The sequence below is a fragment of the Setaria italica genome, chromosome VIII, assembly GCF_000263155.2.
Source record: "Setaria italica strain Yugu1 chromosome VIII, Setaria_italica_v2.0, whole genome shotgun sequence".
Classification (NCBI taxonomy): domain Eukaryota; kingdom Viridiplantae; phylum Streptophyta; class Magnoliopsida; order Poales; family Poaceae; genus Setaria; species Setaria italica.
The window spans coordinates 1,885,139-1,899,297 of record NC_028457.1 but is presented as its reverse complement, the minus strand read 5'-3'; the positions used below and the strand labels follow the sequence as shown (position 1 = coordinate 1,899,297).

Below are 14,159 nucleotides of genomic sequence, written 5' to 3'. Positions count from 1 at the left end.
TTAAGCCAGATAATAGGACATATAATTGTCTGATCAATGGATATTACACTAAAGGACAATGGAAAGAGGTGGTTCGAATGCTCAAAGAAATGTCCACATGGGGTCAGCGACCAGATGTTGTTACTTATGGTTTGCTGCTGGACTATCTTTGCAAGAATAGAAACAGCACAGAAGCTAGAAACATTTTTGATTCTATGATTGAAAAGGGCATAAAACCTGATGTAACTACCTATAACGTTCTGCTTAATGGGTATGCTTCGAAAGGAGATCTTGCTGATATGCGTGATCTCTTAGATCTAATGGTAGTAGATGGTATTTCACCTCCATCAAACCTTCAACATAGTTTTCTGTGAGTATGCTAAAGGTGGTATGATATATGAGGCAATGCATATATTTGACCAGATGAGGCAGCAGGGGTTGAGTCCTAATGTAGTCAACTATGGAGCATTAATCGATGCACTTTGCAAATTGGGAAGGGTGGACGAGGCAATGCTTAGATGCAATCAGATGATCAATGAAGGGGTGACTCCTAATATCATTTTTTTTACCTCCCTAGTTTATGGACTGTGCACCGTTGACAAATGGGAGAAGGCTGATGAATTATTTTCTGAAATGCTGAATCAAGCTATCCATCCCAACGCCACGTTCTTCAACACAATAATGCGTAACCTTTGCAATGAAGGACGGGTCATGGAAGCTCAGAGTCTCGTTGACTTGATGGTACGCCTGGGTGTGAGACCTGATGTTATCTCATATAATACATTAATAGATGGCTACTGCTTGGCTGGTAGGATGGAGGAAGCTATGAAGCTACTTGATGTTATGGTCTCGGCTGGTTTGGAACCTGATGTTGTTGCCTATAATACTTTGCTTCACGGCTACTGTAGAGCTGGCAGGATATACGATGCATTTAGACTTTTCCGACAAATGTTGAGCAACGCAGTTACGCCTGGAGTTGCCACTTACAACACCATACTGCATGGTTTATTTCAGTATGGGAGATTTTCTGAAGCAAAAGAACTCTATCTTAATATGATCAAAAGTGGAATGCAGTTGGACATTTACACGTGCAACATAATGCTGAATGGGCTTTGCAAAAATAATTTTCTTGATGACGCATTCGAAATGTTTCAGAGTCTATGTTCTATGGATTCTCAACTTGACATTATTACTTTCAACATTATGATTGATGCTTTGCTCAAAAGTGGCAGAAAGGAAGATGCCATGGGTATGCTCACTGCTATCTCAGCCCATGGTTTAGTTCCAGATGTTGTGACCTATCGCTTAGTGACAGAAAATCTCATTAAAGAAGGGTTGCTAGAGGAGTTTGACTATCTGTTTTTGACAATGGAAAAGAGTTAATGCACTCCAAACTCAGGTATGCTAAATGCTATAGTTAGGAGGCTGTTGGATAGAGGTGAGATAATGAGGGCCAGGGCTTACCTCTCCAAAATTGATGAGAAGAACTTCTCACTTGAGGCATCCACTACTTCCTTGCTATTATCAGTTTTCTCAAGGGAAGAATATCGGCACCATGCGAAGTCCCTGCCTGAAAAGTTCCATTTTTTTTGGGTGTTGATAAATGAGCATTATTTCAAATGAATTGAATTCTAACTGTATCGAGACATCTTGATGTGACATGCAAATTTGTTGGAGTAATTATGTCTGTCTAATGCACTGTCTCATGCTCTAATTTACTTTCCATGTTCCGTGGTCTCCTTTTTTTAGAGAATTGTTATCCCGATCTTCAGCATCAAGTTATCACCAAGTAAAATTATCTTGTTTTCAGTTCCAGTTATTTTTATAACAGGGGTCAATTTACAAGTTAATGGGTGCCACAAAGTTTGGATACTTTTTGTTGCATAATTTGTTAAGAAATCCTGCACTCTTGACTCCCGAAGGTAAAATCAATCATAAGTGTCTACTGTTTGCAATTCCATGGATTATCCAATACTATCATTCTATGGATGTTGCAACAGTTGGATTTGTTTGTTTTGTGTGAAGTGTTGGATTTGCCAACTTTGACATGATTATCTTCTACGTTGCTTATTCTTTAGATGTTTTTGAAGGTATTAATTTTACATTCCCTGTTGATGCATATTGTATAATCAGTTCATAATGCCACTACTGTTCAGATTTTTCTGGACTTCTAGATTGCCTTGCTTGTTGACCTGGTATTTACCTTTAGGCAGGTGCATTATCTATGTGTTACTTGTTGGCACTCTATGTTGTGACTTAAGTTGAATTTCGTATTTGGGATGTGCCATACTTGGATGAAGTAGAATATTTGATGCCTCTTGAGAGGCTGGAAACTTACAATAATTATAATGAGTTTCATGGGGATGAAACTCTCCACCAACTCGCAATGAGTCATGAAATTAAATGTGCATGAAACTCTAGAATGAAACTATATATCGAGAGTGGGAGTTTCTTTCAAGTTTTATTGTATTTGTTTGACGTGGTAGTCTTGGAAACTGGAAAATAAAATCTACCACTAAGACTGGCCTAATGGGTCATAGGAAGGAGAAGCGCGCGCGCACATATATATGGTAACAAGAAAAGATGGAAACATAAGATAAGTCGTAAGATACACGAAGGTTCTTGCCCATGTGTCGGTACAGGTTTCAAAATCCACGCCATCAATTTAAAATATTCTACCAGATCCATGGGAGGAAGATCAATTTAAATGGGTTCTGGAAAAATCAAACAAGTATACTACTAGATCGATGTACAGAAGGTTAACCTTTAGGGGGGCCTCCAATAAAAGTATGAATACATTTTGGAAAAGCAGGCTTCCCAACAAGATTATAATCTTTTTTTTTTGGCTCTTATCGCAGAATAGACTTCAAACAGGGGCTAATTTAAAAAGAAGAAACTGGAAAGGCAACAGGAACGGTTGTCTGTGTGGGGTAGAGGAAACTTGTGAACATATTTTCTTCCACTGTCACACTGCTAGAATTGTTTGGTTTTGTATCAAAGAAGCCTTGGGATGGGATAAAACGCCAAAAAACTTGGGGGATATTATGAATGATTGGATTCCTTTGGGGGATAAACTGTACCATATCAAACTCTTTGCTCTGTCTATCATGCTTTGGGGGCTTTGGGTGATTAGGAACAAAATGGCCATTGAAAAGAAGTTTCCTCACAATTCCAAGGAGATTTCACTAAAACTTTTCACTTCCTACAGAATTGGCGGCTCTTATTGAAGGATCAAGACCCCAAATTCCTACTCCCTCTATCCTGTAGTACAGTGCATTTTAGAAATTTTAGGACAAATTAAGAGAGAACATAAAAGACGCATGTACCCTCATTTTATTTCCTAATCAGACCCTATCGTCAACATGATTGATGGTGATTGGTTGATAAATGGAAAGTATTAATTGCAAAATTTGTTTTTGTCCTCTAGAATGCATTATATTTGCAGACAAATTTTGAATGCTAGAATGCACTATATTACAGGACGGAGGGAGTAGATGAGAACCTGAAGACTTTGAAGATTTGGTTGGAGAATTTCTGGAGTCAAACGGATGACATGGAGATTGAAGGTGTTATTGGCTAATAGACGTGAGTGGTTTCTTTTTTTTTTCCAGTTTCGTGATGGTTTGTTCAAGAGAGTTCTTTTGCTACTCTTCTGTTTCTGTAGCTCTGCTCTAGTTTCCGGTTCCCAGGAGGTGGTGCTGGCTGCCTGGCTAGCACGTTTCTTGTAAGCTGGAATCCCCAGCATTGTCTTTCCTTTTGTTTTCCTGTTATGGCTACCTTGTGACCGGATGTTGAGCTTTCTATAAAAGCTGGGTTTACCTCTGTCAAAAAGAAAAAAAAATCCAGGCGATCCGATGTATTTTCTAACCAACACATATGAAAGAAAAATCTTTGTGTGCATCATGGTTTCGAACATCAGTAACCATAACACCTTGTACAATCAAACATCTTGCAAACAGCTTGTTCATTTTAGCTATTTGTAAGCTAATGATTAAAAGTCTACCATGAAAACCTAATATGTTTAGTTCACTGTAGAGATATCATCTTTGTGAACTGCAATTCTTTTAGGTCCACATTCAACTTTTGAATCTCAGTAAAAGATACTAACTTTCAAATAGTTGAAAAGAATACCTGCATATCTTAGCAAAATATATGGAATTAACTTTCTATATTTGATCATACTATCTCTCAGGCTGTTAGCTCAACCACATCAACAAATGTCTTAAAATTAAACTTTCAGTACAACTTGAGCATCACATAGATAAGTGTGCTACAACAATTCACAATTAGGTGAATGTCTGCTCGTTGCATTCTTGTATCAATTGCATTGCACCTCCATAGCATGGAGCAATCCGACATTCTCAAGACATCCATCAAGTCAGGGCCATTAGGACACAATCTGTGTATGCTCTTTTTATAGAGTAGCCTAACAAATTGTCCTGATGAGAAATTGTGAACTCACTCAGAAATTTTTTGTAATGGCTTTCACAAGTTGTAATGCTGAAATCAAACAAGGATAACTCACCAAGTCAGTACATTCAAGCTTCACAGTTGCCTTTTGATGTCAATATATTCTTCACTAATGGTGTCTTTTGTATATCACTGATATTACATTTGTTTTCATATTTCTCTTCGGATTTGGATTCGAATACGGACAGTGCCAGCTACGTCGGATAAGATACGATTGGATATATATGCAATTTGAGTACTCGGATATGGATACGGATTCGGTCTTGAATATGGTTAGAAAATATCTATACCGTTTTCACCCCTACAAATAAAGAAAAAGAAAACAGGGCCACGGTGTGGACTGCTTTTATCCGTGGGCCCGTTGCTTCCTCCCCTGGGTCTATATGGGCTGGCTGGCCGATCTCCTCCCATCGTAATAAATCTCCCGCTCCCTTCTTCTTCGATCTCCTTCAATTTTCCAAGACCGAGAAGATCTCCGTTTACCTCTCCGGCTTTTTTCCTTGCGGTGATGACTCAGCGACCGCCGCCTCCCTCTTTGTCGAGCCCCTTCGCCGTCGACGTTCAGCCACAAGGTGCACCTTTCCCTTCCCTTCCCTTCCCTTCCCTTCCCGATGCGCAAAACTGAGCCCTCCAAACCCTAATACAATCGAAGTTAGTGCACCCAAACCCTAATGTAATCGAAGTTAGTGTGATTGGTTTTGAGTGGAAGCCCTGATCTGTCTCACTTATATGCATATCTGTTATGCGCACTAACTTCGATTATTTTCATTTGGTTTTACATATGTAACTTTTTTTTGTTTCATTCATGTAATTGTGTCAAGGATTTCAGATAACGCCCGTTTTTTCTAATACCATCCATGTGCCAACCTAAGGAACAGGCTAGGTGTTACATATTTTGATAGGTCAAGTGTAACAGATAGCTGTCTCCCTCTATGCTGTAGATGAGCTAAGAAATTATCTGATTCAGCAAACTTCTTTGTGGACCATCAACCTTGATATAAGATCTGTATTGGGGTCTCTTTGATTGGTTGGTCTATGGTAGTTCTACAACGTTGCTTACTGTTTCTAACTCCAAATTTTGCTGTTTTGTCCCCACCCTACCCAAAAATTATGACGAGGAGAACTAAGAGGGGTGATGGTCTCGTAGGAAGATCGCATTAGAGCACAACACCTCCTAATGGTAAAGGAAAGAAGAATAATCTATTGGCCTCAGTATGGTACCCGTCCCCTTTCATTAGCATCCCTTTGATTGGTTGGTCTGATAGTTTTACAACGTTACTTTACTGTTGGTGACACCACATCTTGCCCCTTTGTATCCCCCCCCCCGAAAAAACTGCTTGAGCCATAGAAAAGATACGAAAACGGAAAACTAAGAGGGGTGATAATGATTTCACAAGAAGATCGCATAAGAGTATAAGAGATCGCAATGGTAATGGAATGCTAACTGAGTCAATGGCCTTAGGTATGCGTGTTCTTCCTCTTGTGTTTTCTCACAACCTTATTTGAGCAATCATGGTTTATGTTGTTTGATTATTTTCTTTAACTAGGTGACTTGCATGGGGACTCTAACCAATATGACTGGACTAGGCTCAACTCAAGTCAAATTTGTCTAGAAGTGTTGCCTCACTTGCTTTGTGCAATGGTGATTATATATGCTGCTATACTATTTTAGTTTTTCTTTAACACCAGTAAAAAATTATTTACATAATTACGTTATGATCATCTGTAGGAGACAAAGTGTTATTTGCATGCTCAGGCATAGCTACAGAATATTAGGAGAATCTTACAAGGTTCTTGACTTCAACAACTTTGGCTAGAGCTTTCATCGGTGATGATAAAGGAAAATTCCATAACTTAAAGGTTGGTGCTGGTAATTGTCCTGTACTTTTTTTCTACTTGTTATATTTAAGTGTGATCAATGTGTGTTCTTTTCTTGCCTTACATTGTAGATTAAAGTGCGCCATGAAGGCAGTGAAGTGTACGAGGGTGTTTTGTTGAATATGATTTAGATCGCAACTTTGCTATTGTCATCGTCAGCACCTCCCTCGATGTTCATATTGGACTTTTCAAACATAGGGTGGAAATTCTGCCCCGTGGTATGGTGCTAGCTTTAGGACATGGCATCTCTGGCAAATTAATACCCATAAATGTGATACTCGATAATGAAGCTCCTCTTTGGAAAAAGTCAGAGGTAAACTTAAGTTATGATACTAACATTTCATTATGTTTCTGTTTTGACATACACTAAACTGCATTTCAAAGAAAAAAATCCTTTCCCCATGTAACCCTTGCTCTTTTCACCTCATTTTGTGTGCCAACCTTTATTCATGTTAGGTTTGGGAAGGTGGGCCACTTTTTACTTTTGATGGGAAATTTGTTGGCATGCACCTTTTTTGTATTAAGAGCCCATTTCATATCTTGGGGCTCAATTCTCGATTGGCTAAAGTGTACAATCCTGCAAAAGAAGACAAAGGTAGCCAGGTATGTTTTAATCATGTATTATTATTACCAATGTTTGCTCTTCATTGATTCCCCTATTCTATCATTTCCCACCCCTTCCCGTGCATGAGCTTGCATTCCAAACAATATATGTATGCCATAATCCAGATTGCTAGCTGTTTAAGCACTGCTCTGATCGATTCTTAGTCATTGTTGATGTTCTTCTGCAGGTTTGGATCCAGACCCACATGTGACAAATTGAATGGCCATTCAGAAGGTGAGTATGCAGAAACTCTTTTTCTGTCCTCAAAACACACACAAACGTTGTGGTACCATGCAAATTGTTGTGACAAATTGTACACAAGTAGTACAAGTTTAGCTTTTACATTTGTACTTAATAACTATCAACTGATTTAGTTTTATAACTCTACTTCCATAGAGTTAGTGCTATCTGATATTACAGTGTTCTTTGTATGTTCATGTAGACCAACTTCTAATGGTGCCATCGTAATCTAATTAATCAATTATGCGCAGAATTTATGTGAATTTATATTTGTCATATATCATTGTAGCATATTAGTGCTAATCGTTTGATCCTGTTACACCGGTGCACAGACCAATACACAGAGATGATATGACCAACGGATATTGTGAGGATCTAGAGTCCCTAGGTTACCCTATGCTACAAATAGACATGGCCGATGGTGAGTCAGTGCTTCTGAATTTGCTATCTTTTTACAGTTCTGCTTTACAACTAAACGCTAGTCGACTTGTAAATCCTTCAGATGGCATGATTTTGGTTAATACTTTTTGAAGAGACTTTTGGTGATGCATATCGAGAAGGTGTCTGGGATGAATTCAGTAGAAGTGCTTCTTCTGACATAGATCGCTATGTTGTCGCACTAGCTTCATTTAAAGGTGATTTACAGTAGAAGTGCTTCTTCTGACATAGATCGCTATGTTGTCGCACTAGCTTCATTTAAAGGTGATTTACAGTAGTGTGCTATCATGTTTTGTCCTCACCCTACCCAAAAATTTTGACGAGGAGAACTAAGAGGGGTGATGGTCTCGTAGGAAGATCACATCAGAGCACAAGACCTCCCAATGGTAAAGGAAAGAAGAAGAATCTATTGGCCTCAGGTATAGTTATTGTTCTATCTCTAGTTGGCATTAAGCTATATATAGGTCTTGCTTTTCTAGTTATTGTTCTTTTTATCAGGAAGTGAGTATGAGAATTTCTTTCATAATTTTGCTATGGTACTCCAACTAAATGTTAAAAAATATATCTGCTAGTAATAACCTACCAACATGTATTTTTATATCATGTTCTTTTGCTAGTAAATGTACAGATTATTTCATAGTTGATGAAAGTGTACTGCATGTTCAGATTATAATGTTGTTCTAACAATAATGCTCAGATTATAATATTGTTCGAACAATAATACTATTCTCATAGGGCAACATTGTACAGGAGCTGTGTGTTTGGCCAGTTAGCTGTCTTGCATTTTTTTTTCGTTGTTGAACTAAGGAGCTCATCCTTTTCGATTTAAAAAGAACTTTTTGGAACTGAGGGGGCTAACATCTTGCCAATTTTTGTTGAACATCATAATTTTTTTTGAATTTTTCTTGTTTGAGCAGCATGTATTGTAGTTTTATATAGCCGCATGCATGTATTAATCTGATAAATTGTTATAATCTTGTAGATCATTTATCTCCGACTCAACAATGGCAAGGATTGAGGATAGACAAATATCTATATTCTACATTGTTCTAATTTCTTCATGGCAACAATATCTAGTGCCTTCATAGAAAATATCATATATCATGAGTTATGGGGAAGTTTCTAGAAGATTGTGTTGCTCTTTCTTCAATATTGTACATTAATTTATTGTTCTGACGGAAGCCCCCGCATCATCTCATTGAGGTGATTCAGGCGGCGACTCCACCACCCGTCCTAGATATCTCCAGCCAACGGCCGCCACTATGCTAGCCTGTGGTGGCGGTGGCGGCAGCAGCTGACCCCTCCTCTCCCCTCTCTCCCTCTTCTTATCCTTGGTCAGGATTCAGATTCATGCATGTGACGGGAGTTCATGGTTGTGCGGCAGCTCTTGCAGCTTGGCTATGGCCATGCGTCGGCAGCTGGCAGCGACAAGGTTGCCATGGCCATGCGAGTGGCCGGGATGCGGTGGTAGCAGCTAGCGGTCATTTGTGGCTGACGGCAGTGAGGTGTCGAGCTGCAGCAGTCATCTCCTATGATGATCACTGCTGTCTGCACCCCCTCGTATGGGCTTGGGCTTCACAATGCAGGGCTCCGGAGGGAGCCGAGGAGAGCGCCCCCTCCACCGCGCACCGTTCCGTCTCGCGACGTCCGTTTTTTTTTCATCGCGGCGGCCGTTTTTTTCCTCCGCCTTTTTCCCCTCCGCGCTATCCAACGTGGGCAAGCCCGATCCATCATCTTAACATGGTGGGCCCAACCTTGGGTAGGTGCAGCACACCATGCAGTAGAATTGTAGGAATTTGGTTTCACTTTTAGACGGAAAATTCTGGAGTACGCTATTTGGATCGATGGTTTTCGTGATGAAAACTATAATTCAATGCATGGATCGGCTTCGAGCGTAGGCATATAAATTAATAATTTACAATTTGACATAAAATTAACAGATGCTATTGCACTTTAACATGGATCTTCGCTGAGCTTGCTTCTTTAAACTGGACGAGACAACGACATGTATATACTTGTTTGTAAAAGAATTATTACAAGCATTCATGATAATGGACAAATATCAAATTTTGTGCTTCACACTTCTGACTACAGGGCAACATCTTGACTACATTGCTTTGCAAGTAGAAAGTTTCCAATAGGTAACATTGTAATCAGTAGAGCTTCCTTCAAATTTTTCGTCCCTGCATCCAAGTTCTGCTGCATGTAGAGAGACAATTAATTAAGATGTTTTTCCACCATATTTTCTTATGAGGCCAAATCTCTTCATCACCACAGCTTGATGGGTAACAAGGTTGGAAATTTTATGCCAACTTAAATTAAAATACATGCAACAATATACACCTGCAATATTTTATCTTGTTATGTGGTGTGAGCATCTTCAACAAGGACAGTATGATGCTGCAGCCATCTGTTATGGGCAGCACCACATGTAAAATAGAACCTATGAACAGTACAATGTTTTACTTAACTGGACCGAAAGTCGTTAATTCCAACACCTGAGATATCTTTATTTAATGGAAAAGCAAAGGAAACATAGTGACAAAACTGTTGGCATATATATTAACCTGAATACCCAAAATCAACAAAAAGATACTAGAATTGGTACAAAACTTTAGAAATATAGGTGTAGATGCAGTAGTACTCAGTATATTATTAGTTGATCAAATTGTACCATCTCAGAACACACTCTTTTTTACTAGTGTAAAGCCAACCATTCATTAGCTGCTTTCCCCTATGTTTTGAGTTTCACTATGCCTCAATTGCATTAGGACTAAATTGAAAAGAATCCTTAAATATTTTGTGACAGTGTAAAATCAATTAAACAGGTTAAGCATGCCTTTCTCTAAGGAACAATCAACAAATCGTACAGTTCCCATTTTTCAAGATGATTATTAAGGGAAAGAAAGACCATGCCTGAAAGGAACGATATTGCCAAATCTTCTGTCAAAATATCACAGCACTCTCTCGTGTGCATTCAGTCAAACAAATCACAGGCATGGATGGATGCTCCCTTGGACGAGCTGGTGCTGATCCTAGTGCCGCAGGAGAACTGCCATGTTCCATCCTTCGGAGAAGTTGCTGCCGTGGCATCAGGTTCCATGGCCGTGATGCCGGGGCTGCTGCTATGTAAGCTGACAAGAACTGTCCCGCACTACTGCTCGCAGCTGGCCTCTCCCTACCTGAGCTTGAGGAACTTGTAAATTCAATATGGCATACTACTTTACTAGTAATCTAGCATACAAGACCGTAAAGGTTTGCATCCAGTTTGGACGCCCAACGGTTACTAACTTCCTATTACTCCACTTGGGAGCTTCTCCTACAGACAAAAAAATAGAAAACAAAACATTGCAACTTATAGTTATATCAAATTCTCAAGACGGCTGTTAAAAGGATTTTTATTTGAAAAGACAATAAAGACTGGATAGTATATTAATAATTTATACCATTTGTAGCTAACGTGACATGAATACAGATTTCGAGCGGAAATTTCGGAAACACATCTACAGCTGGTCCAGAGGCTGAAAGGTTTGATTGAATTGATATGAGATACTAGAAAGGAAAAATTAAAAGAACTCCAGAAGCTAGACTCCCAAAAGCTACCTTTTGACTTGCTGGTCACAAACGCATCAGCCTAAGCACTGTGTTTCTACCTTTCAGGTTGAGCACCAAACACCCACCAACGGCCAGCACAACGAGGAGCAGTGCCACAAACAATCACACACAGCAGCCAAAAAAATATTCTAACATACCAAGCCACTAAAAATTTAATCAAACAACCATGCTATCCATAATACGATTGCCTAATCACCTAAAAACACTAATTTCAAAAGAATTTCTGAAAATAACCAAATCAGAAGGAGGGCATTCATCGGTTTTACATGAATCACCACAGGTAAAATGTAGGGTATAAAAAGTGGGGGAAATCCAACTCTTAGAATTGTAGTCTCTGATGCTGACAGGAGGGATCCTGCATACCTTGTGGCTGTTGATGCAGGATGAAGCGATTTGCAGCTGGAACTGTTGGCAAGTCCGCACTCAATCTCCAAAATGCCCATTGTCCTCCTTGACACCGCAGCTCCAATGCCCATGACACAAGGCACAACTCCCTGGACCAAGTTCAAGTGAGCAACAGCTTGTCAGTAATTAACTAAAAACCACCTTTAGCCAAAAGCAGATGCTAAAACTCTGCATAAACAGAATTCCCTAGCATGCCATGCAATTGGTAGATTCTGTATATACATTTGAGATACAAATTAGCAAGCTTAAGAAAGCAGCGCTATGCATCCGCGAAAATGTCAAGTTCAGGGAAATAGCCAATATTCAAAGTTCAGGCCACAATGCATACATTAATAAGCATGAGTTTACCAATAACCTATAGTCCCCATTCTACTGATCAGATTCAGGCTCTAAACATATGCCACTGCACTACTGTATGAAAACCAGCGAGAACTGCAACCATTATTTCATCGCACTGATATATATTTCACTCACACATGCTGCAGTCAGATGCTTGCCACTAATGTGAAGCGACCATATTCTTTTCTGAATGGAAGAAAAAAGGCGAAATTATGGCCAGAAGGTTGACCTGGCTAACTAATTTGTAGTAGTAAAAAGCTTCAAGGAACTTATTACACTCTTTTGCAGTCTAAAATAGACTGCAAAAGAATTTTTGACACTCCTTCCCAGCAATGTTTTGTGCTAGTGTACTTTGTCAGTAACAATTTCACCAATTCATTTCAAAAGAGCATGAGTCTTTTTGTTCTGCTGAGCTCAATTTTAGCCCAGTGAGATCAATTTACTACTGAGCTCATTGTGCAATATGACTCATTGTATCCTAATCAAAGGGCTCTCACATGAAAAACGGTCGCAGCTGAAATGCATATACTGATTACTCGATACAAAAGATAAGCACTTCTAGTTCTCAATCAAGTTTTTGTGTGCCTCTGTTAGCATATTTTCTGACCAGCATTCTAAATTCAAAATTAGAGAAAAATGTTGAATCCTGGAAACAAATAACAGGTCTACAGGGTGATGGAGGTGCATTACACCAGGTGGCGAATTCTTTCACTGAATGAACTAGCATCTTTATTAATGGTATAAAAACTCTACTTTGAGGGGTACGTATGGCAGATATAATATCCTAATAGAACGTTCTGAGTCTAATACTCACACACCCCAATAATACTAGTTTCAATTCTAATGGCGTAAGAAAATTAGCATGCCTTGTGTAGGGAGCTCATACTTTTGCAACCATGTGAAACAAAAGATTCAGTTCAGTAACGTGGCTTACGTGATGCCTGCAGTTGGTCGCCAGTCATGATAACCTGCTGCAAACACACCCTAGAAAACAAAGCTAACAATCTAAACTGGTTGTTGAAATATTAAAATATTATTGGCCATAGAAAACAAAGCTAGTCTGATTGCTTCTGCATCTAGCCATCACTAAAAAATCTGGAACTGTTGTTGACTGAGAGCACCATTGAAGATGACGGCTTGCGGGCGACCTACTGACAACTGATTGTGGCGGAGGCCTTCTCCGCTGCCGGCTGGGCGCGTCGAATCGGGGGGAGGAGGGGGAGGTGACCTAGCACCGGCAGGATCTGCGGCATCCGGAGACAGTGGTCGGACGGCGAGTGGAGTCCGTCGCCGCCATCGGCTAGGCGCGAGGAAAGGGTCCAGGTCCAGGCGAGCAGCTCGGGCAGGCAGCGAGCAAGCACCGGACGAGGAGGCACGGGGACGGCGCGGAGGAGCGGCGGCGGGAGCGGCGCATCGGCGGAGAGGAAGCGGAGGGGCTCGCCGGGTGGGGAGGTGAGGAAGGACGGGAACACGGAGAAGACGCGCGCGGCGTCGCGGGCGGAGCGGCCGTGGGATGCGAGGAGGTGGAGGGAGTCACGGAGGAGCGGCAGCGGCACCGACGAGTGGGAACGGGTCCAGGTGGAGCTCGGACGAGAGGAAGTGGAGCTTGCGAAGGAAAGAAAAACCGAAAACCTGCCCTACTGTTGATTCTCATTCCTTGGATTATAAGCCAACCTGTACTGCATGAGGCGTTCCCACTTGAATCATGGAAGAAACTAAATTACATTCCTTGGTGGTGCAGAGGCGTTCCCACTTGATCAAAACACTGAGATCCATTACATCGGTCCTCACCGGTCCAAAGAAAGGTCCGGCGTCCAGCGTCCAGAGCCTATCGAACCGTATTCGGAAGGAGGTGGTGAGACGACATGATGTAAATGGTGAGACCCGGCCGGCCATGAAAAGCATTGACCACCGGAACTGAGCAGCTTCGCTTTCCAGCCGGAGAGGTAGCGGTCGAAACTATCAATCAATGGTTGGTAGTCCGCAACACGAAACTTATGGTGGGAGAGAGAGGGAGGCCAAGATATGTCTGGGGGAAAGATGAGATATCCCAGGATGGACGCCATGATCGAACACTCAGCTGGTAGAACATGTACTGGGACAAGGTGGATTTGTGAAAATTAATGGTGACAAATTATCAGAAACATTTGAGTTGGCTGTGGAGCAGTGTATTCCAGCATGTTAGTGTCAG

General features: G+C 40.7%; 1 protein-coding gene across 1 annotated transcript; it reads right to left on the bottom strand.

Moving 5' to 3' along the window:
* Positions 1-9,555: 9,555 nt before the first annotated feature.
* Positions 9,556-13,653, bottom strand: LOC101782509. Its single transcript, XM_012848078.2, has 5 exons — positions 13,643-13,653; positions 13,121-13,600; positions 11,588-11,718; positions 10,526-10,791; positions 9,556-9,805 (listed from the first exon to the last, which is right to left on the bottom strand). Exons 1-4 carry the CDS (start codon positions 13,651-13,653, stop codon positions 10,556-10,558), a joined length of 858 nt encoding a protein of 285 aa, XP_012703532.1. The 3' UTR covers positions 9,556-9,805; positions 10,526-10,555.
* Positions 13,654-14,159: the final 506 nt, after the last annotated feature.